The sequence below is a fragment of the Acinonyx jubatus genome, chromosome D4 (assembly GCF_027475565.1).
Source record: "Acinonyx jubatus isolate Ajub_Pintada_27869175 chromosome D4, VMU_Ajub_asm_v1.0, whole genome shotgun sequence".
Classification (NCBI taxonomy): Eukaryota; Metazoa; Chordata; class Mammalia; order Carnivora; family Felidae; genus Acinonyx; species Acinonyx jubatus.
Genome location: NC_069391.1, coordinates 3,707,541 through 3,729,342, shown reverse-complemented (window position 1 = coordinate 3,729,342; position 21,802 = coordinate 3,707,541). Strand labels below are relative to the sequence as shown.

General features: G+C 60.7%; 2 protein-coding genes across 7 annotated transcripts in view; one reads left to right on the top strand and one right to left on the bottom strand.

The window, feature by feature from the left end:
- The first annotated feature begins 632 nt into the window (after positions 1 to 632).
- On the top strand, positions 633 to 8,380 carry CEL (carboxyl ester lipase). Its single transcript, XM_027035523.2, has 11 exons — positions 633 to 789; positions 2,811 to 2,961; positions 3,054 to 3,176; positions 3,289 to 3,486; positions 4,089 to 4,219; positions 4,383 to 4,490; positions 4,610 to 4,727; positions 5,841 to 6,027; positions 6,209 to 6,412; positions 7,321 to 7,518; positions 7,846 to 8,380. The coding sequence occupies exons 1-11, from the start codon at positions 724 to 726 to the stop codon at positions 8,291 to 8,293; spliced, it is 1,932 nt and encodes a 643-aa protein (XP_026891324.2). The 5' UTR covers positions 633 to 723; the 3' UTR covers positions 8,294 to 8,380.
- Positions 8,381 to 14,175: 5,795 nt separating this feature from the next.
- The window catches only part of RALGDS (ral guanine nucleotide dissociation stimulator), a 31,290-nt gene continuing 23,663 nt past the window's right edge, over positions 14,176 to 21,802 (bottom strand). For all 6 annotated transcript variants that reach the window (XM_027035522.2, XM_027035519.2, XM_027035520.2 and 3 more), the window contains exons 10-18: positions 21,205 to 21,273; positions 20,772 to 20,858; positions 20,169 to 20,201; positions 19,687 to 19,808; positions 19,406 to 19,501; positions 18,924 to 19,125; positions 18,515 to 18,757; positions 16,963 to 17,077; positions 14,176 to 14,960 (exon numbers count right to left, since the gene is read on the bottom strand). In XM_027035522.2, the coding sequence (XP_026891323.2) occupies positions 14,785 to 14,960; positions 16,963 to 17,077; positions 18,515 to 18,757; positions 18,924 to 19,125; positions 19,406 to 19,501; positions 19,687 to 19,808; positions 20,169 to 20,201; positions 20,772 to 20,858; positions 21,205 to 21,273 (1,143 nt within the window). In that variant the 3' untranslated portion in view covers positions 14,176 to 14,784. The remainder of the gene's footprint in view (positions 14,961 to 16,962; positions 17,078 to 18,514; positions 18,758 to 18,923; positions 19,126 to 19,405; positions 19,502 to 19,686; positions 19,809 to 20,168; positions 20,202 to 20,771; positions 20,859 to 21,204; positions 21,274 to 21,802) is intronic.

Here is a 21,802-nt window from a genome sequence, read left to right as displayed (position 1 = left end):
AGCCCTCAAGGCTGGGCTGGAGCCCCACTTTCCGCTTCCCCGTGGGCCAGCTGAGCCTCTGGTCTTCCCGTCCCAGGACTTGTGCTGAATGTGGGGTCTCTCCCCCACCCCAAGGGCAGGATCACCTACGTTGCTCCGGGTCCCCACCCCCAGTGGGCCTTTGGTGACAAGAGTCAGCCACACCCACCTGTGTCCCAGAAGTCCCATGCCCGGTCCCTTACAAACTCCTGTTGAGCTGGGGCTGGGGGGCAGGCGGGCCGTGGAGACCAAGCATGCCCATTTCTCCGAGGGTGAAACCAAACTCTTGTGAAGAAATGAGCCAGAATGCAGGGCAGTGGGCCCCCCGCCAAGCCGAAGGCCTTGCGGCCGTCTACCCAGTACCACCTGCGTCTGCTCCCAGGTAGGCAGTGACCTGCACAGGTGCGCTGTGGGCACCAGGGCATTCGGAGCAGCCAGCCCTGGGAAAGACAGACTGTCCCTGCACCCGTGTGCGTGTGTGTGTGTCCCCTACTGTGTGACCTTGGCCCAGCCTGAGGCTGGCTGGAAACAACAGCTGTCTCAGCCCCAGGTACGCTGCATGGAGTGTGGCCAGCCTGGAGGGAGGGCCGGAGGTAGGAGGAGGGAGAGGGGCCCTCTGCGGGCAGCTGGCAACTCGGAGGCTGGCTCCAGCCCCATAAATACGCAAGGGGCCAAACCAGGGCCACGCAGAGGCGGGCACACACCATGGGGCGCCTGGAGCTGGTCGTCTTGGGCCTCGCCTGCTGCCTAGCAGCAGCGAGTGCAGCCAAGGTAAGTGAGAGGCTGGCAGAGGGGGCAGGGGCCCCTCAGTCCTCACTAAGCCAGATCTGGAAGCTGGGCACAGGGCACGGTGGAGGGAAGGCAGACGGGCAGAGTCCGCGGCAGAAAGAGCCAGCCTGAGAAAGAGACCTCAACTCTCAAGACAGCATTTCCGGGGCACTTGGTGCTTTGCTCACGCTGCCAGATAAAATCCAGGATGCCAGGTTAAATTTGAGGTTTTTTTGGTGCAAAAAGGGGCTTTTATTAAAGCATGGGGATGGGACCCCTGGGCAGGAAGAGGTGCCAAATTTGAGTCTTATATAAAACATGGAGAGTTTATTGTAGGAGTATGTCCTGTACAATATTTGAGATATACTTGTACTCAAAAAAAAAAAAAAAAATCCATCTACGTGCAATTTAAACGTAACTGGGAGCCCTGAATTTTTGTTTCCTGAGTCTGGGAACCTGACCCCCAGCGTCCGTCTGGCTCCTTCCTCTCCAGAGAGGTCGCTGTCCCCTTTTTTATAGAAGGGGAGATGGGCCCAGAGCAGGTGAGCTATTTGTTCAATGTCACACAGCCACCGGTGGCTGAGCAGAAACCTGGAACCCCATTCGGAGTATGGTTCCCAACATAACCTCCATCTCCCAAGAGGAAGTTGGGAAAGTCCGGAGATCTCCTTGAGGGGGCGGGTGGGGGGGGCGCGGGAGGGCTGCCCTCCGTAACCGCCCTGCTGCAGCCGGAGGAATGAGGCGGGGAAAGTGCTTCGGGATGAAACCCCACAGACACGCAGCCCCCGTGTCATTCTCACCCCTATCCTGCCCTTCTGTCCCCGACAGACAGATGCTGCTGTCTTTTTGGGCGGGGGGGGGGGGGGGGGGCAAGGGCTTGTCTGAGGGCAGAAAGGACTGGGACTGCCCCTCAGCGCTCCAGCAGCCAGCACCGCCCTCCCACCTTGCCACCACGGCGAGGGGCCCTGGCCCTCACCCCTCACCCGGGAGCCTCAGGCCAATCTCCGTTCTGAGAAGTGACTTCCCAGTCCCCAGGCACTGACCTGGCCCACCTTGGTGCCCCAGTAGCCCGAAGCCGGCCAGGACAAATGCCTAGAGGCCTGAAACAAGGCTGCTTATCCTGAGATGGAGAGACAGGGCTGGGAGCAGACCTCACCTGCCTCTGGGTCCCTTGCCCCACCCTCGGCACCGGGCAGGAACTCCGGCCTCTGAATGCAGCTCCCGCCTCCCCACTCCCCTGTTAGCCTAGACCTTACAAGGTGCTGGGTCCCCGCCTGGGCGTGCGGGGGCTGCCCCGCCCTCGCCCACCGGGAACCTAGTGCAGGTGAGAGCCAGGAAGCGGAGACCTGCCACCGGACCAGACGGATGGGGAGGCGGCCCTAGGAGGGGATGAGAGCCCGGCTTTGAGGTCGGACAGCTGTTTCCCTCAGGATGACTTCCAGCAGGAAAGTCTCCGTTTCCTCCTGGGACAACGGGGAGATGAACACCAGCCCCCAGGAGCCCCCCTAGCGAGGATTGGATGCATTGGCCGCGTGGGGGCAGGCTCAGTGCCAGGGCTGGGGACACAGCAGTGGTTCTGATGGCCCGGGGGGCAGAGGTCTTTCCCAGCAGTGAGAACTCGGCACGGGGCCACAGATTCCAGGCCAGCTGGACACTGGGGTGGGGGGGGGGGGCACAAGGGGGACCGTGCTGCTGTCTAATCTTAGAGATGGGGAAACGGAGGCTCATGGTCACAGCCAGGTGGCCGGAGCCGGGATCCAAACCCGCCTCTCCTGGCCTACTCGGAAGGCTTCCCAGGGTGGGAACACGCTGGCTGAAGCAGCTTCCTCCCAGATCCAGGGAGCGGGACCCCCTCGGGGAACGAGGGCAGGCGGCAGGGGCCTCGGTCTCGGGTGTGGACGGGCCCCTCCCCGAAGCTGTCTCCCGGGAGCCTCCGGACACCCTGGGGCGGCTCAGGTGGCCCCCACCCCCACTGGGGAGGGAGAGCGGCCCGAGCCCACCTGAGCCTCCGCGTTCACCCCCAGCTGGGCGCCGTGTACACAGAAGGAGGCTTCGTGGAAGGCGTCAATAAGAAGCTCAGCCTCTTTGGCAACTATGTGGACGTCTTCAGAGGCATCCCCTTCGCTGCCGTCCCCAGGCCCCTGGAGAACCCGGAGCGGCACCCCGGCTGGCAAGGTGGGAGCGGGCAGGTGCTGGCGAGGCCCCGCGCCAGGGGTGCCGGTGGGGGCGGCTGCCGTCCTCACGCGGGCCCCGCTGGCCGCCCACAGGAACCCTGAAGGCCAAGGACTTCAAGAAGCGTTGTCTGCAGGCCACCATCACCCAGGACAACACCTACGGGGCAGAGGACTGCCTCTACCTCAACATCTGGGTCCCCCAGGGCAAGAAGGAAGGTGGGCTCGCCCTCCCCGAACCCTGCAGGAGGCCCCCGAGAGCAGCACAGGGCGCGGAGGGGAGCCAGAGCGGGGCACGCGGGGTCACCGGGCCCGCTCTGCTCCGCCTTAGTCTCCAGGAACCTGCCCGTCATGATCTGGATCTACGGCGGCGCCTTCCTCATGGGGGCCGGCCACGGGGCCAACTTCCTCAGCAACTACCTGTACGACGGGGAGGAGATCGCCACTCGGGGCAATGTCATCGTGGTCACCTTCAACTATCGCGTCGGCCCCCTGGGCTTCCTCAGCACTGGGGACGCCAACCTGCCAGGTCTGCTACATGTCTTGGGCACGGGGAGGGGAAGGAAGGGCGCCTGACCCCGTGAGCTCTGAGCCCCGTGGGGATGCCCCTCGACGCCCCTCGTGCTCGAGCAACTCCTGACAGTCCCCCGGGAAATCCGATTTGCAGAGCCAGGGGGCTGGAAACGGGCCGTGAGATGCGGGAGCCCCTTGGCAGCTGCAGTGAAAGAAAAGAGACTGCCGGACAGAGAGACAGACAGGCAGGGTGGGACCCGGAGAGGCCCAGAGGAGCCAGGGACACGGAGGCCAGTGAAAGAGACAGAAGAGAGGACATCGAGGTGGCGACACAGAAGCTGTAGGATAGACAGACAGACACAGGGGGTTGTGGCAGGGGGAGAGAGAAGTGAGCAGGCCGGCCCTCCCCCAGCCTGAGCCCCACATCTGCCCCAGCACCTGACCCGACCGGCTCCCGGGGGGACCATTCAACATCCTGGGGCTCAGCCAGGGTCTCTGCTGCCGAGGCCGCTCTCATCCCACCCACGTGGATCGTACACCTCGTGCGGGCCAGGCCCTGGCACCCCCAGCCCTGGCCAAGGGTCCCCGATGAAGGCCCACCCCCCACCCTGCCCCCAGGTAATTATGGCCTCCGGGATCAGCACATGGCCATCGCCTGGGTGAAAAGGAACATCGCAGCCTTCGGGGGGGACCCCGACAACATCACGATCTTTGGAGAGTCAGCCGGAGGTGCCAGCGTTTCTCTGCAGGTCCGGGAGATGCCTGGAGGGGGGACCCGCCCCCCACGGTGTGAGAGGGAGCCTCTGGGGGCAGGGAGGAGGGGGCCGGAACTGATGCATGGGGCGTCCTTGGCTGAGCCCAGGCTGGGCGGGGGGGGCGAGGCCTCAGTGACAGGGCCTCTGTGTGTTGCAGACCCTCTCTCCTTACAACAAGGGCCTCATCCGGCGAGCCATCAGCCAGAGTGGAGTGGCACTGTGCCCCTGGGCCATCCAGAAGAACCCCCTCTTCTGGGCCAAAAGGGTAAAGAGGGGCCGTGGTAGGCAGGGAAGGGGCCTCCCTCCTTCCCACTCCGTCCTGACTCCGTCCTCCTCTGCCTGGAGCATTGGCCTCACCTGCCTGCCTGCCCCCCCAACCCCCAGATCGCCGAGAAGGTGGGCTGCCCGTTGGACGACAACGCCAGGATGGCCAGATGTCTGAAGGTCACCGACCCCCGCGCCCTGACCCTGGCCTATAAGATGCCCCTGGCAGGCATGGAGTGTGAGTGGGGGCTGCCGGGCGGGGGAGGGCGATGCTCCTGGAGAAGAGAGCAACTGCCAGGTCCGAGGCGTGGCCCTGTCACCAGATTGCTGGCATCCCTAGGCAGCTTGCAGCCACCCCTGCAGGCTGGGTGGCCCCGGCTGTAGGAGGAGGTGGCCACGATTTCTTCTTATCCTCCTGGGTCCTGACCCCTTTGAGAAGCTGATGAGCATTTGGGTCCCAGCCCCCACGGTGCACACGGTTTTAGGGGGATGCACAGACCCAAGACCGAGCGCCTCTGTACCAGACGACTGGTTCCTTCCCCCCCCCCCCCATTCAACGCTCAGTGAACCCCCGCGGCACAGCGTCGCCGGAGTGCCGGGGGGGCCCCCCAGCCCAGGGGGCTGGCATTCGCTCTCGCGCATCCTTTGATGCTAAGAGGCCCCCTCATTTTGCACCTTTGCCAGACGTGAAATAAAACCGTAAGTGCTAAGCAAACCCGAAAGCCAAGCAAACACGTGGCCCCAAATGCAAACCAGCTGTTTCCTCCGGCACGAACTAGAGGGAAAACAGGCTAGGCTGGGCCTCCTGAAGGCCGGGGCCTCCACCTGCCCCAAGCCGGCTCTCCAGTCCCTTTGGGGCCAGTTCAGGGATCTGGGGGACCATGCGGACCTGGCACCGTTTCTGGCGGGCACACCGGAACCCAGCCCGGAGAGGGGTGCTTCTTTGTCCATCGGTCCCCTCAATTCCAGATCCTCCCCCTTCCTGATTTAGGCCCAGTGAGAAGTGAGGCTGGTGGGAGGACAGCCTTGGCCTCTAGATCAGTGGTTCTCCCTCTGGGTGTTGTGGCCCCAGAGCACGTGCGGCAGAGTCTCGGAGACAGTTTTGGTTGTCACACTGGTATCCCGTGGCTGTTAAACGTCCCGAAGGGCGCTGGCCGCCCCACCTCCCCGTGACGTAGAACGATCCGGCCCTAAATGCCGGTGGCGCTGGACCCGAGGAAGCCTGGTGTAGATCAGAGGGGGCAGGGGTCTACACCGCAGCCTCGCTGGGATGGAGCTGACTCTGCCCCAGAGGCTGAGGGGAGGGGCCTGTGGGTACCGGAGTTGTGTGATCCTGCCTCTCCCCCCCCAGATCCCATGTTGCACTACCTGGGCTTTCTCCCCGTCGTCGACGGCGACTTCCTCCCCGATGACCCCGTCAACCTGTACGTCAACACGGCCGACATCGACTACCTAGCAGGTACCAACAACATGGACGGCCACGTCTTTGCCAGCATCGACATGCCGGCCATCAACAAGCAGAAACAGGAGGTCACCGAGTAAGCAGCGGGTGTGGGGCCCCCGGGGGGCAGTGCCCAGGGGCCGCCGAGGGAGGCATCAGCAGAGATCAGCGCCAAGCCCAGTAGTGGGGGCGGGGGGGGGGGGGGACAGTCCGTGGGGGCACAGACACCCTCCCACCGGCACCGGGTGGCGGGTCCAGTGCTGGTGTGGTCCCCGCAGCGAGGATTTCTACAAGCTGGTCAGCGGGCTCACCATCACCAAGGGGCTCAGGGGAGCCAACACCACCTTTGGCATCTACACCGAGCCCTGGGCCCTCGACGCGTCCCAGGAGACCAGGAAGAAGACCGTGGTGGACTTCGAGACAGACATCCTCTTCCTGGTGCCCACCAAGATTGCCCTGGCCCAGCACAGAGCCAATGCCAAGTGAGGACCTGGGCAGGGAGGCTCCCTGGGGAGGGCCACCTGGGATCACGCACCTTTGCCCTGAGGCCTCTCTGCTGGGTGACTCACGGGTGTCTGTGAGGCCTGGGAAGGCCGTGCCCGCACCACCTCTTTGCCCGGACCCGACAAGAACTGAGAGAGCCCCTCCTCGCCTCCCAGCCTCGGGGGGCTTTACCAAACCCTCCCGCGGTCCTCTGCCCAGCCCAGTGCTGTGTGCCCTCCCTCACCCCACAGTCCTTCCTGCTAAAAAGTTCTTTGAGTCTCCCCTGCCTCCCTCGTGCTGTGGAGAAGGAAAGAACATGGGGCGGTGAGGATCTCTGTTATGGGTTTCAGCTTTACCAACTTTCAAAGTAACTTAAGACTGTGGTCGCATAAAAAACAAAACAAACAAACAAAAAAACCTCCGTAGAATAATAGCCAGTGAAAATAAAAAATAAGTGAGGAAGGCTTCAAAAGTAAGAAGATAATATTATACCTAGAATCTAGAACCAAAACTTTGCAGCAACTAAGCGATAAATGTAGTTCCGAGCTTCCTGGCAGTCAAGGCAAAAAAGGAAAACATCCAAGGGCATACACCTTGTCCAGTTACATCAAGATACAAGTTCACCTGCAGAGGAAAAAGAAATCTTTCTTGATAGCGAATTACAGGAAGGTGCCTCAGTTTGTTTCCTGGAGGTGAATTATAAATACAACCGAAATCGTAGAACCCACGGATCCACAGGTTTGGCCCCCGGCTTTCCCTTCCCCAGGTGTCAGGATTCTTCATGAATCTTGGGGGGACTCCCCAGATCCTTCCCTGCTGCCCCAGCCCCCCGCCCCAGGCCTCATCTCTGGGCTGAGGCTCCGGGTGAGCCCCTTGCAACTCAGCCGGTCTCCCCTCCCTTCCTCAGGAGCGCCCAAACCTACACCTACCTGTTTTCGCACCCCTCTCGGATGCCCACCTACCCCAAGTGGGTGGGGGCTGACCATGCCGATGACATCCAGTACGTCTTTGGGAAGCCCTTTGCCACGCCCCTGGGCTACCGGTCCCAAGACAGGACCGTCTCCAAGGCCATGATCGCCTACTGGACCAACTTTGCCAGAAGCGGGTAAGGAAGGCAGGGTCGGGGCTGAGCCCAGGGCCTCCTGCCCCCTTGCCCTGCAGGCCTGGGTTCCTGTGCCCTCACTTAACCTCCCCGAGCCTCGGTGCCTCTGTCGTATGTGTGGATAGAGGTACTGCTAGGCCCCGAGACCTGTGCCTCTTGGGGCTCACGCCCAGCCAGTGCCCAGGACGTAATGACGTATCCCTGAGGGTGGGGTCGGTGCAGAGGGTAGAGGACTGTCAGGCAAGCTGGGGCCCAGGTGGGCTAGGGACACAGGTCTCCAGACTCCTGTGAGCCCCCAGCCCCCCAACCCAGCCTTTCTACTCCCTGCAGGAACCCCAACATGGGCCACTCAGCTGTGCCCACACACTGGGATCCCTACACTGTGGAAAGTGACAACTACCTGGAGATCAACAGGAAGATGGATGGCAACTCCATGAAGCAGCACCTGAGGACGAATTACCTGCGCTACTGGACCCTGACCTACCAGGCGCTGCCCACCATGACCGGAGACGGGGCCCCCCCGGCACCCCCCTCCGGGGACTCGGATGCCGCCCCCGCGCCCCCCTGGGGCGACTCGGATGCCGCCCCCGCGCCCCCTTCGGGCGACTCTGACGCTGCCCCCGCGCCCCCCTCCGGGGACTCTGACGCCGCCCCCGCTCCCCCCTCCGGGGACTCGGACGCCGCCCCCGCACCCCCCTCGGGCGACTCGGATGCCGCCCCCGCGCCCCCCTCTGGGGACTCTGAAGGGGTTCAAATGCCTGCAGTCATTGACTTCTAATGTCTTCGGCTCCAAGAAGCCGTAGGGTGAGACCCCGGCGGCCCACTCCCCTCCAGAGCTCTTCCTGAATAAAGCCTCATCCCTCTCTGTCTGGTATCTTCCTTTGCTCTCTTTGTCCCTACTGCAGAATGCAGGGCTCTCAGTTATGTGATAGCCCCAGGCTCTGGGCCCACCGCCTTTCCCCATGGTCTCCCTCAGTCCTGAAGCCCCAGGAAGTCCGGAGGGCCACCCTCGCTTGAGAGAGGAGGACACGGGTTTGAAGAAGTGAAATGTCAGAGTCAGGACCGGGCTTCAGGCGCTGATTCCCAGGGGGCAGGGCCGGCGGTGGCCGCAGCTGAGAGAGGAGCTGGGCTCTGCAGACAGTGCCCCCCACCCCGGACCGGTGGAGTCCAGCCACGCCAAGCCGTCTGGGGCATGGGCAGTGACCCCTGGGTTGTAGCCGGGGTCTGGGGAACTGGCCCGGGGATAGAAACCGGCTCTGCTTCTAGCTGGATGCAAGTCGAGGGGAAGAAAGCATCACACTGGAAGGTCAGAAGGAAGAGGGTGTAAGAGGACTGGGCCCTGGGTGGCTCTGGCAGAGCTGGTTGGGGACGGGGGGGAGGGGGGCGGGAGGCAGAGGTCAGGGCCATTCCCACATGTGGGCGTCTGGGCCCGGGCATCGTGCCAAGTGCCCAAGAGCTTAAGCAGCCTGACCTCACCATGGCCGCACGAGGTGGGCACCGAGAGGGGGACACGTGCCCCAGGTCATCAAAGATTCAAATCCAGGAACCCCAAAGCTAGTGCTTGAGACGATATTGGGGAGCCTCCCCACCCCTCACCCATTCTTTTCTCTGTGGGGAGGTGGTGAGGGCTCACAGGAGAGCGGATTCTGGAGTCCTGGATGGCTCTGCCTGGTGGGACTGGGGACAGCAGCACACGGGGACCAGCCAGCCACTCTTTCCCTCTCTAGTCACAGATTGAAGACTGAGGCCTGGGCCCCACGTGGCTGAGCTGGACAGGGGGCAAACCTGTGTCCCCCGTCAAGGAGCAGGGGGCACTCGGGCCGGCCTGTGGCCACCTTGGCTACCCTGGGCTTCTGGCTTGGTGGAGGGCTCTCAGGTGTGAAGAGGGGATTCTTCGTTCAAGACTGAGGGGAGCGACCTTCGCAGCCCTGTGGCCTTTACTGGTGACTGTCCCTGCTCTTGGCCAATGGAAACTCAAGAATGCAACAACAACGTGTCTCTCCACCACATTAGCATAAACACAACTTTCCCTACGTGGTTGTACCTGCTGGGTCTGCTCTCAGGAGCCTCCTGACACAGTAGGAGAAACCCGTTGGACCCCAGTGCCTTTGACCGGCCCTGGACTGGCCCTGGGATGTGGCACCTCTCGCCCTTGTTTGTGGGGGTGGGGGGAGGGGAAGCATAGTCGTGCCTGCCTGTCATTCAGGAAATCGCATCCCTGAATGGCCAGGCCGTGTCCGAGTGGTGGGGGCATCGGGGTCCAGGTCTGGGTGGAGAAGACCTTTCCGGCAGAGGCCGGCCTTGCACTATGTCTGGGTGATACCTGCAGTTGTCGGTGACAACTCAAGGTCATCCCACAATTCATCTGGCTTTTGCCTTTACAGGCGGTATCCAGAGGATGAAGTTGAAAATACAGTTGACCCTTGACCAACGTGGGGGTTAGGGGTGCCGACCCCCCATATAGAACTTTTGACGCCCCCAAAACTTAACAGCCTTACTGTCGACCAGAAGCCTCATCGATAGCGTAAGTCGTCGATTAACACGTATTTTGTATAGGTATTTCAAATGGTCTCCTGGGGTGCCTGGTGGCTCAGTCGGTTGAGCATCTGACTTCAGCTCAGGTCGTGATCCTGCGGTCCGTGAATTCAAGCCCCGCGTCGGGCTCTGTGCGGACAGCTCGGAGCCCGGAGCCTGCTTCGGATTCTGTGTCTCCCTCTCTCTCTGCCCCTCCCCCGCTCATGTTCCGCCTGTCTCTCAAAAATGAATAAACATTAAAAAAAAAAAAAAAGGAAAATCATAAAGAAGAGAAAATACGTTCACAGTACTATTGTGTATTGGAAAAAAAAAAAAAGCTGTGAGGAATTGGGCCCGCACGTTCAGACCCGTGCTATTCAACGGTCAACTATGATTACCGGAGGTGCGGCCCTCTTTCTACCGTCCCCGCAAGAAAGGTTCAATGCACCCATCTCCTCCCTGACAAAGCAAAGCACGGACGTGGACAAAGAACCAACCCAGCCATCCAGGGCGCTTCAAGCTCTCAGGGCTCTGGCCTACCTACCCTTTAGGACAATTTGGCATCAACATGACTGAGTCTATCTATATGCTGGCGATGGCCCGATACTGGACCTCAGACCCACATGGCTCCAGAATTCGTCTTGGCCAGGGGTGGGGGGTGTGGTGGTCTTTCACCGGCAGGACGCTTATCCCCACCAGCATTCAGCCGGGAGTCATCAGACCCCAGCCAGGATGGGCAGCCACCGTGAGCCCGGCAGGGAGAGGTGGGGGGTGGGGTGGGGTGGGGATTTTTAGCGTGTTTCTGGGCAAAATCAATTATATGTAGGGTTGCAGGGAGGCTGAAAATCCTAGCTCATAGGTAGCGGAAATGCTTGCGGAACAAGGCTCGGCTGTAGCCTTCAGGCGGCATTACAAATCTTTCCCCCAGATTCAAAGCAAGTAGGAGGAGGAAATCTAAGGACAGAGGCGAGGATCCCAGGAAGAATTCAGTCCAGGTAAAGGGCTGACCACGGGCCCCTAGACAGAGGTGCCTGACCATAGGCCACTGGCTAAAACACTCCTATTGCAAATTTTTGATCTGCTTACAACCCCACCCACCCCCACCGCCACCGTTTAGCGCTGATGGAATTCAAATTTAACCCTGAAATCCGTAAGTTCCTAACTGGTGGTCAACAGAAACCCCAATAGAACAAGCAGAAAATATTCCCTCTTCCTCCAAAACCGTAGAAGGGCAGCCACCGTCCTGGGTCAGGAAGTGGTCTTTGCAAATGTCGCTCTTTGAAAATCGACATAAAATGTATACAACATAAAATATGCCAGTTTAACTACTTTTAAGAGTACAATTCAGTGATGTTAGGGCCGGTCACACTGTTGTGCAACTGTCACCATATCTAGTTCCAAAACTTTTTCATCACCCCCAACTGAAACTTTGTACCCATTAGTCAATAACACCGTCCTCCCTTCTCTCCTCCCCCACCCGAGAGTCTCTTCTACTTTCTGTCCCAATTTGCCTGTTCTAGATCTTTTCTTTTAAGTTTACTTATTTATTTTGAGAGAGAGAGAGACTGAGGTAGGGGCAGAGAGAGAAGGAGAGAGGGAATCCCAGGCAGGCTCTACACTGTCAGTTCACAGCCTGACATGGGGCTCGATCTCACGAACCGTGAGATCATGACCCGAGCCGAAATCAAGAGTTGGACACTTAACTGACTGAGCCACCCAGGCAACCCTGTTCTAGGTATTTTTTAATTTATTTTTTAACGTTTACTTATTTTTGAGAGATAGAGAGAGACAGAGCACAAGAGGGGAGGGGGCAGACAGAGAGGGAGACACAGAATCCGAAGCAGGCTCCAGGCTCCGAGCCGTCAGCACAGAGCCCGACTCGGGGCTCGAACCCACAGACCGCGAGATCATGACCTGAGCCGAAGTCAGACACTTAACTGACTCAGGCGCCACCCCCTTTTTGTATATTTGTGTTCAAAGTGAGTCTCTTTAAATACAGCATATTGCTACAGCAATTTTTTTTAATGTTTATTTATTTTTGAGAGAGAGAGAGAGAGAGAGAGCATGAGCAGGGGAGGAGCAGAGGAGAGGGAGAGAGAGAATTCCAACCAGGGTCCACACTATCAGGATAGAGCCTGACGTGGGGCTCGATCTCATGAACCATGAGATCATGACCTGAGCCGAAATCAAGAGTTGGATGCTTAACTGAGCCACCCAGGCACCCCTCTTTTCATCTTTTTGAGGGTGCCTTGTCCACGATCAATTGCTTCTTGCTTTCAGGACTGTCTCCTTGTCTCTCAGCAACTTGATTATCACATATCTCTGTGTGGCTCTCTGGGAGTCTATCTGCTTGGAGTTCAGTGAGCTTCTTTGGGTGTAGATCTGGGTCTTTCGTCAAATCTGGGAAGTTTCCAGCCATTATTACTTCAAATAATCTCTCTGGTCCCTTCTCTCTTCTTCCTCTGGGACCCCCTGTCTGCCCATGTTGTTATACTTGAGGATGTCACCGCAGTGCCTCTGGGACTGTTCGTTTTTCTTCACTCTTTTTCCTTTCTGCTCTTCGAGGAGCACAGTGTCGTCGTCCTGATCTTCAAGTTCACGGATTCTCTCTTCTGCCTGCGCAACTCTGCCACTGAACCCCTCTAGTGAGTTTGTCAAGTCTCGTACTTTGAACCCCTGAGTTTTTCTGTCTCTGTTAAACTTCCCATTTGTTCTTACATCATCTCTTGATTTCCTTTAGGGTTTTTTTTTTTTTTTTTTTTTTTTTTTTTTTTTGCTTTTTGTCTGTGGTTTCCTTTAACTCGCTGGGCGTATTTAAGACAGTCGACTGAATGTCTTTGACTAGTAACTCCACCTTCTGGACTCCCTCGGGCACTTTGTCCGGTTTTGTTTTCCTACCTGCAAGCCCCATTTTCCTACTTCTCTGTAAACTTTGTCAATTTGTTGGGAACTGGATATTGGAGATGATAATGTGGTAACTCTGGAAACCAGGGCTTACTTTGGCTGCTGGAGAGCTACGGTCTTCTGTTTCTATAGTGACTTTTCCCAGCTCTGCCGTTCCCTGTACTCCTTGTTGGTCAGGGACCGAAGCTTCTGTCCTGCTGCCTTGGTGGTCAGCGTGAGGTCTGGCAGAGGTGCCTGACCCGCCGACGTCCCGCTGTGCTGCTGGCCATCAAGCATGCCCCTGGCTCTCGTGCTGGATGAGGTCCTGGAGTCCCCGGATTGTTAATTCTGATCATTATTCCCCCCGGCTGAACGGTCTTCTTGGAGAGGCTGGCCCCGGCGTGGCTTCTTCCACGATTTTCTCTCACCAATAATGTTTTTTTTTAATTTTTTTTTTTTTTATTATTCATTTTTGAGAGACAGAGACAAGAGTGTGAGCAGGGGAGGGGCAGAGAGAGAGGGAGACACAGAATCTGAGGCAGGTTCCAGGCTCCGAGCTGTCCGCACAGAGCCTGACGCGGGGCTCGAACCCACGAACTGTGAGATCGTGACCTGAGCCGAAGTCGGACGCTTAACTGACTGAGCCGCCCAGGCGCCCCTCACCAATGTTATTTTTAAACACACCCAAGTTTCCAGGCTTGTGGTTACGTCCCGTGAAAGTACCTCCAACCTCTAATCCCAGGGTTTCTGGGGGGCTCGGTGCCCAGGTGAATGCCACTGAGGTGAGCATCTATGTGCTCTGTGAAAGATGGGCTTGCGTGTTTCCGGAGGGGAGCCGGAGAACGGGGGCTGGCCCCTCTCGCTTCTCCTCCATACAAATAAGCCAGCCATGCAAGATTTCCTATCTGAACACAGAAGGTGAGCGTCTGTAGCTCACTAGATGTGCAAGAACAAAACCACGACTCCCAGGCTATAGTAGAAACTGGATTTTAATAGAATATTCAAGTCTAGCATTTGCTATTTACAACAAATAAATATTGCCCCTCCCCAACGGGTAAACTTTTTCTGTTTTGTTTTGTTTTGTTTTTGCCTTTTATACAAATATTCAACACCCCTCCCCTTCCCCCAAATCCTTCTTTCCCAATAACCCCCGTCTCGTGCAGTCTCGTGAAGCCCAGGGCGTGGGAGTGAGCGGCACCCGCGGTGTCGTGAGATTCAGTGTCAACGGGACTCGTCTGAGACCGTCCTCACTCACCGGGTGAAGAGGCTTCCCCCCCACCCCAACCTCCTGGGGGAGGGCTGGGCAGGGGGTGGGCGAGACTCCTTCACTCTGCTGGCCCCGACGGTGGGATCTTTGGTGCGGCCCGGGAAAGGCTAGTGTGGTGGCCAAGAGGGGCTGGGACCCCAGAAGGGCACGGCCGATGCCCGCGGGCGGAGGAGAGAATTGCAGTGGTCAGACCCAGTGGATGAGCAGGTGCCCTGGGGTGCCCACGGGCACAGGTGGCAGTGACCCACACCTGAGCAGGTGTGAGGGGCAGCGCACAGAGGGCAGTGCCCGGCGGCACGCGGGGCTCCGTGCCCACCGACGGCGCTCCTCGGCCAAAGTCAGCTGGTCCTCCGGTTCCGGAGAGCAGAAGGCACCTAAGGCGGCGAGTGGTCCACAGGAGGCCAGGTCAGCCCGTCAAGCAGCAGGCGTCAATCCCGGCAGCGGGAGACGTTGAGGGTGAAACGAGTCTGGGGGTGGCCTGAGCTGGCGGGTTGGGCAGAGGGTGCCCGCCTGGCCTGGGCCACCGGTGTCCGGAAGTGCTCAGTTACTCAGGCAGCCGGACCCGGCAAGAGGGGTCCCTGTGGCGGGCCAGCACCGGGGACGAGTTAGAAGATGCCCTTGGCGATCCTGAGCCCTTTCTGCTTCATGCGAGGGAGAGTCGAGCTGGCGCCATGCCTGACCTTTGCCCCCTTTGTGAAGGTCCGTTTCTTTAGGACAAAGTCATAGTTGGCAGTAGAGTTCATGGCGTAGAACACGTTGGCGTTGTCCGGGATCTTCAGCTCTGGTGGGGGAGGGGCAGGGGGGGTCAGTGGTGCTGACAGAGACCTCACCTGCCCCCCCCCCCCCCCTCCACCGAGGGCAGGCCCGAGCCAAAGGCCTGAGACGCCCAGTCTAAATCCAGGAATACCAAGGACCCCTGGGAAGGACACGTGCCAAGGGTCGACTGCTGGGACTCGTGAAATCCAATGACTCTTGGTTACAAAGGGACTCGACTCCCTAAGTCCCCGCCTCGGCCTGGAGCCGGAAAAGGGTTATCCATCCTGCACACCTGTTGCCTTCACTGACCACCATCCCGAGCTGGAATCTAGAACCCCTCCCCTGGATCCCATGCTACTCAGGACCAAGGCTGAGAGACCCAGCGACGGGCAGACCCTGCCCCAGGTCTTCTGTGCCCGGGTCCAGGACGCCTCCCTGCTCCGAGTGGCAGGTGCCAGGCTTTACTTGGGCCCCTCCTACCCTGTCTGTAGCCCAGCGTTGCGCCCCTGCCTCACTTTCCCTACCTTGCCTGGGCCTCAGTCCTCCCGCCCTGCAAGATGGGGCACGCGCCTGCGCAGTCCCCCTCCCCACGCCACCGAAATGGTGCAAGAAGGTGAGAGAGGGTTTAGAAACCACTTGTGGGGACGCCGGGGGTCACTAACGGCCGGCAGCAAACGTGCGGCTCGTGGAGAGAAAACAGGGCGAGGACGGTCCGTACAGGTAACCTGCACAGCACGTGCTTCCAGGTGTGCGTAGGGATTAACCCCTGGCTCGTTCCCCGCTCTCGTGGGGAGGGGGACACAGGCACAGGCGGCCTAAGGACCTTGCCCGAGCTCTCCGAGCCCCGCAGCCCAGCTCCGAGTCTGTGCTTGCTCTTGGTTCTGTCGCTTTCCCAGCTCTGACCCACTGAGCCACACCCTCGGAGCCTGTTTTTAGCATCTGCCGGGGGCGCCTCGGGGGTTCAGTCGGTTAAGCGCCTGACTTCGGCCCAGGTCACGATTTCACGTTTCATGAGTTCAAATCCCACGTCAGGCTCTCTGCTGTCAGGACAGAGCCCGCTTCGGATCCTCTGTCCCCCTCTCTCTCTGCCCCTCCCCTGCGTGTGCTCTCCCTCAAAAATAAACAAACAACTGGGGGGCTCCGTCGGTTACGCGTCCGACGTCGGCTCAGGTCACGATCTCCCAGTTCACGGGTTTGAGCCCCGCATCGGGCTCTGTGCTGACAGCTCAGAGCCTGGATCCCGCTTCGGATTCTGTTGTCTCCCTCTCTCTCTGCCCCTCCCCCCCCTGTGCTCTGTCCCTCTCTCTCTCTCCAAAAGAAACATTAAAAAAATGTTAAAAATAAATACATAAATAAATAAACATTAAAAAAAAATTTTTTTTTCAATTGTTAACGTCTGCTATGGTCAGAATGATTGTGTGTGCCCAAGATTCGTGTGGGAATCCTAATGCCCCAAGCACTGGGGCCTTGGGGCAGTGATGAGGTCAGGATATTATAATAATCCCATTCCTGAGGCCCCCACGCCCCTTCTGCCACGTGAGGACACGAGAAGGTGGCCGTCTGCCACCCGGAAGAAGGCCCTCACCAGAACCTGACCCTGCCGGCACCTTGATCTTAGACTTCCAGCCTTTAGAACCATGAGCAGTACATTTCACTAGTTTAACAGCCCCTCCCCGGCCCGTGGTGTTTTGTCACGGCAGCCCGCACGGACGAGGACAGGGTCACGCGTGCGTGCATTTTCACATATTTGAGGTTCTTTCGGAAGCACGTTTCCCCTCTCAGCCAGCCTGTCCCTGTGAACGGCCCTCGGGCTTGGCCGTCTGGCTGCGGGGCCCCGGGAGAAAAGCCTTTTCTCTTCGCTCCTTGGGGCCGCTAAGCTGCGAACTAGGTCTCCCGCGGCCGGTTCCCGCCCAGGAAAGGGCACATGCCAGGGGCCAACGAGGACGCTGCCCCAGGGAGTGCGGGGCCGTGGGCCTGGGGTGTGGTGCCGCCCCCCCCGCAGCCCGCCTGCCTGGCCCCGGACTTACTGCGGTCGTCGGAGATAACCTGCACGAGCTCGTATTCGTCGGCCTCATCCTCTTCCAGGTTGTGTTTGTCCATGGCCTTGCGGATGACGGCTGGAGCCTTGTCCTGGCTGGTTACCTGGATCAGAGAGGGGGCAGCCATGAGGTCGAGGGTCCAGGAGGAGCCTCCACAGAGCATAGCACCAGGGACCCTCGGAGCTGCCTCGTGCTGCGTTCAAAGGCTCAGCTTCTGGCTGGGTCCACGGGCGCCTCACCACCTGGTCCTGCCCCAGGAGGCCCCCACACTACGATGAGGGCCTTTTCCCCATTGTTCCTGCCCCCCCCCCCCCCCATTCTCCTACAAGCCACCTCCCATGCCACCGTGGGAACCTGCCTGCTCCCGGGGGCTGTTCCCCTGGATCCCGGCCCGGCGGGACAATGGGATCAGTGAACCCAGGGAGGAGAGGGCGTCTAGTCCCAGCCCTGGAGGTAGGAGAGGAGCTGGCCAGGTGCCCAGGGGCTGCCTGTAGGCCAGGCCTGCACTGGCTAGAGGCTGCTGTGGTGGCCAGCACAGGCCACCCATCTTGCCTCGACCCCAAAGGCCAGAGTGCAGACGGGCCTCGGACGTGGGGTCATGCAGGCAGCTCTTTAAGGACAGTCAGGCTAGTTCCTGGCGGGGAGAGCAGCTCAGTACGCGGTGGGTATGTAACGGGCACCTGACCCGTTGTTAACGGCAGCCCGCACGGACAAGGACAGGGTCACGCGTGCGTGCATTTTCACATATTTGAGGTTCTTTCAGAAGCACGTTTCCCCTCTCAGCCAGCCTGTCCCTGTGAACGGCCCTCAGGCATGGCCGTCTGGCTGCGGGGCCCCGGGAGAAAAGCCTTTTCTCTTCGCTCCTTGGGGCTGCTAGCTGCGAACTAGGTCTCCCGCGGCCGGTTCCCGCCCAGGAAGGGGCACACGCCAGGGGCCAACGAGGACGCTGCCCCAGGGAACGCGGGCACTGTGACAGGATGGGGGACCTCCAGAGAGTGCACAGGGCTCGTCTACAGACTGAGTTCTGGAACGCAAGTCCCTGCCCCCACCAGCAGCACACACAGTGTCTGGAGACAAATCCCCTTGGCTTGATCTCAGGCGCTGAATGACATCTAACGTCTCATACCGCCCGTCACCTCCACAGCCACCAGCCTGGTGGCCACCGTTCTCCCCGCCTGACCGCCTCCGGACCGGCCCCTCCGCCTCTCCGGCCACCAGCCCACCCCCGCAGAGAAGCCCTGAGTCACCCGACCCGTCACCCCAGCCAGCAGCGGCTTCTGTCTGCCGCCACGGAGATCCAGGCCCCGAGCCGCGGACCTCAGGCCTCCCCGCCTCCCTGCCCGCCTCGGGTGCCTTGTCTGTGAAGCCCTCCCCGGCCCCGGATCTCCACGGAAGCTGCTTTCTTTCTGTCCGCCGACCATCTGTCTTTCCCGACCGCCCCGGAAGGCCGGCTCCAGGACAGCGGGCAGGGGGCGGAGCCCGGCACGCGCGTGCAGCCCGGCAGAGCGCGGGCACGGGGACGCCCGCCCGCGCCGCTCACCAGGATGCTCTTGTACATGTTGCCGTTGTCCACATCCAGGCTGACGCGGATGATGCAGCAGTCGCCCACCTGCTGGTTGTAGAGGGGCAGCGAGGCGCTGTGGCCACAGACCCCTGAGACGGAGCGCTTGTGGGTGCGCGTGGCAGCCACGGGCGTGGTGGAGGCTGAGGAGGAGGACGCGCTGCTGGAAGCTGAGCTGATGCCGGAGGTCTCCGGGGACGACTGGGAGGCCGACTCCCAGAACTGTGGGGACGGCACGGTCAGCAGGACGCCCGGGCCAGCGCCCGGCTCCGGGGGACCCCGGGTGCTCTGTTCGGGAGCCGGGAGCGCCCCTCGGCCGCTCACGGGTGTGGCGTGGGGGGCCCTGGGCCCCGCAAAGAGCCGTCGGGGAGAAAGGGCGGGCGGTCACCTTCTTTTCCTGACCGTCGGGGGACTCCGGGACGAAGCTCACGTTGATCTCCTCCACGTCGGAGCTGGAGGAGCCGGCTGAGTGGACGCTGAGTGCGTCAGCGATGTCCCCGCTGCTGAGGTAGGGGGCGCACCGGAGCTGGTCACAGGACTTGGAGTGGGAGCTGCCGCTGCTGCTGAGCTCCGTGCTGGGGGCCTGGCGGCTGCGTGGACGGCTCAGCTTACTCGGGGGGCCTCCCCTGGGACACATCCCACCCCTGCCCCCACCCCCACACTCGGCACTCCGGGCTCTGCGCCAAGGGCTCGGTCAGTCACCGGCACCACGTCTGTCCCTGCTTTGGAAGCGATCGATTTAGGATCGCCCCATTTCACAGAGGAGGAAACTGAGGCCCAGGGAGGGTAGACAAGTGGCCCCAGTCGCGCTCAGCCTGAGGCTTCTGTAAGCCCCGAGGGAGCCCTTCCTGCCAGCCCGGGGCCACTCACTCGCTCCAGCGCTTGACGATGGCCGCGTTCTTCTTGGCCTTGAGGGTGTTGCTGGCCGACTCGGAGGGGGGCTCCAGCTCACACGACAGGTTGTAGCTACAGGACAGAGGCAGCCGTGAGGCGAGCAGGAGGCACACTCGGGTCTCCCTCCCAGAACCTGCCTGGCAGTGGGGGTCCAGACGCCGAGCCACCACCAGGCAACAGAGCCCGGTCCTGAGCAAGATCCCACACCACAGCCCGCCTGCCCCTGCCGTGCCCCACCCGCACCCAGCCAGCCTCACCTCTCCGTCTCGCTGAGTCGCTCCATGGCCCGGAACCAGGCCCCAAAGTGCTCCTCGGGTGTGATGCTATAATTGTTGCAGGCCGACTGGAGCAGCTTGATCTGGGCGATCACTTCGAATTCCTGGGGCCCAGAGGGAAGGACGGGACAGTGATGGGATAGATGCGGTGCTGGGTGTGGCCCGAGGGGCTGCCGGGGAGGTCGTGGGTGGGGGTGCTGGGCGGGGCAGGGGCCCAGGGTCTCTGTGTCCTCTCCTACTCTCTACTCCCGCCCAGGGCCACTCTGTTCTAACAAAACAGCCCCTCCCAGGAAGCTGTCCTTGATTCTGGCCTCCTGTACCCCCCTCCAGTGGGAGAGGTCCCCCCTCCTCTGTGTATCCAACTCTCCCCACAAATATAACAGGAAGCAGGATGCAGCTGAGGCAGGTCTCTGATTTCCACCCCCCCTCCCCCCCGCCAACACGTACGGACGGCAGCCGCTCACCTTCCTCCGCTTCTCGAAGTTGATCAGTCTCCCCTGGAAGGCAGACAGCCAGCGAGCATCAGAAGGCGTCCCCTTGCCCATAACCACCCCTCAGCCCCTCTCAGGCTGCACTACCGACAGCATACACCAGGGGGCGGGGTGGACGAACACACACACACACACACACACACACACACACACACACACACACACCTCTGGGCCTGGGGAGGGGGTGGTCCTAGGATCTAGGGGGTGGTGGGCAGAGGGACAGAGCTTCAAACAACTACTGGCCCAGCCCTCTGAGGACAAAAGGATTGAGGCCTCAGGCAGGAAGGTCCAGCTTGGAGGGCGGGCCTCTCTCCTCCTGTGGTTGCTGCCCAAGGGAGGGCCGTGGGCAGCTGGGCCAGACCCTGGGCAGCTCTAAGCCTCAGCGGCTGGGCACCTAGCTCTGTTTACTCACTGGTGAGCGGGGCAGGAGCCCAGGCACGTGGGGGTGGCTGGGGGCCCTCAGACAAGGTGTGCCCAGCGCTTGAGAGCTCAGGGCTCGGTGAGGGGCGCTTTCCCCTAGGGCTCCAGGACCCCGGCCCCACTCCCGCCCGGCCCCGGCCCCCGGGGCTCACTCACATACAGATAGTCCTTCATCGCGGTGTCCAGCATCACCAGGTCTGTGAGGAAGGTGCCCAGGTAGGGAACGGTGCCCTGGATGACACCCTGTGACGTTGGGGTAGGGCTGATGAGCAACGGCCGAGGCCTCCCCCAGCCTCCCACTCGGAGCAGCCCGGGGACCTTCAGCAGTCTCCCCCAGACTCCCTCCCAGTGCCCACAGACCCCAACCTCGCTGAGGTTCTGTGGTCCCTGGACCCTCCCCACTCCTAAGCCCACCGAGCCCAGCTGCCATCGGCACCCTCGAGACCCCCTGCTGGTCAGGGCACAGCCCTGTCAGGGCCCAGAGGAGCTCAGGTCACTGCAGCGGCAGGGTGGAAGGGCTGGGGGCGACCCCTCCTCTCCTGCCTCGGGCCGGCCCCCCCTCACCTCTCTCGGCCTCGAGTGTACTCACCGTCTCCTTTGGCCGCTTCTGGGCTCTCTTGGGGTTCATCTCCAGGGTGGCAAACTTGGAGGTGCCTTCCTGCCAGGGTTGGGGACGGGATCAGTGAGACCCTCCTCTCTTCCCCTCTTTCCCCTCCAGCAGACCTGACCTTGGTACTTGGTCACTGGTCCGAATGCTCTGCTGTCACCAGTGGGGTGCCCTGGTGCTCCCGGGGTGTGGGAATGTGGGGCCAGTGGCCTGGCCTCCCCAAGCCTGTTTCCTGGTCTGGAAAGTGCAGGTGAGCAAGACACCCACCTCCGGGAGGTCTCCAAGGACTCAGCAGCCCGTGCCCTCTCCGAGGTGGGGGCCCTGCACAGAACTCTCCCACACTCCTCTTCTCCTGGTATCTCACTGCCTCCCCGTGAGTCGTGAGACTAGAGGGACCCCAGGCTCATCCTTCCTCCGCTCTCCCGCTAAGGAAACTGAGGCCCCGAGAGGGGTAGTGACCTGCCCAAGGTCCTACAGGGACTCAGAGGTGAGTGGGCTGGAGATCTGTTCCTGCTAACTGGTCATCTGGCTAATTTGAGGCCCTGCAGTGACAGCCTGCAGGATGTCTGGGATCCGTTTG

Coding starts and splice junctions, on each gene's coding strand:
- CEL (XM_027035523.2), top strand. CDS start 724: ATGGGGCGCCTGGAGCTGGTCGTCTTGGGCCTCGCCTGCTGCCTAGCA. Junction 4,491..4,609: donor CCCTCTTCTGGGCCAAAAGG/GTAAAGAGGGGC, acceptor CCCAACCCCCAG/ATCGCCGAGAAGGTGGGCTG. Junction 6,028..6,208: donor CAGAAACAGGAGGTCACCGA/GTAAGCAGCGGG, acceptor TGGTCCCCGCAG/CGAGGATTTCTACAAGCTGG.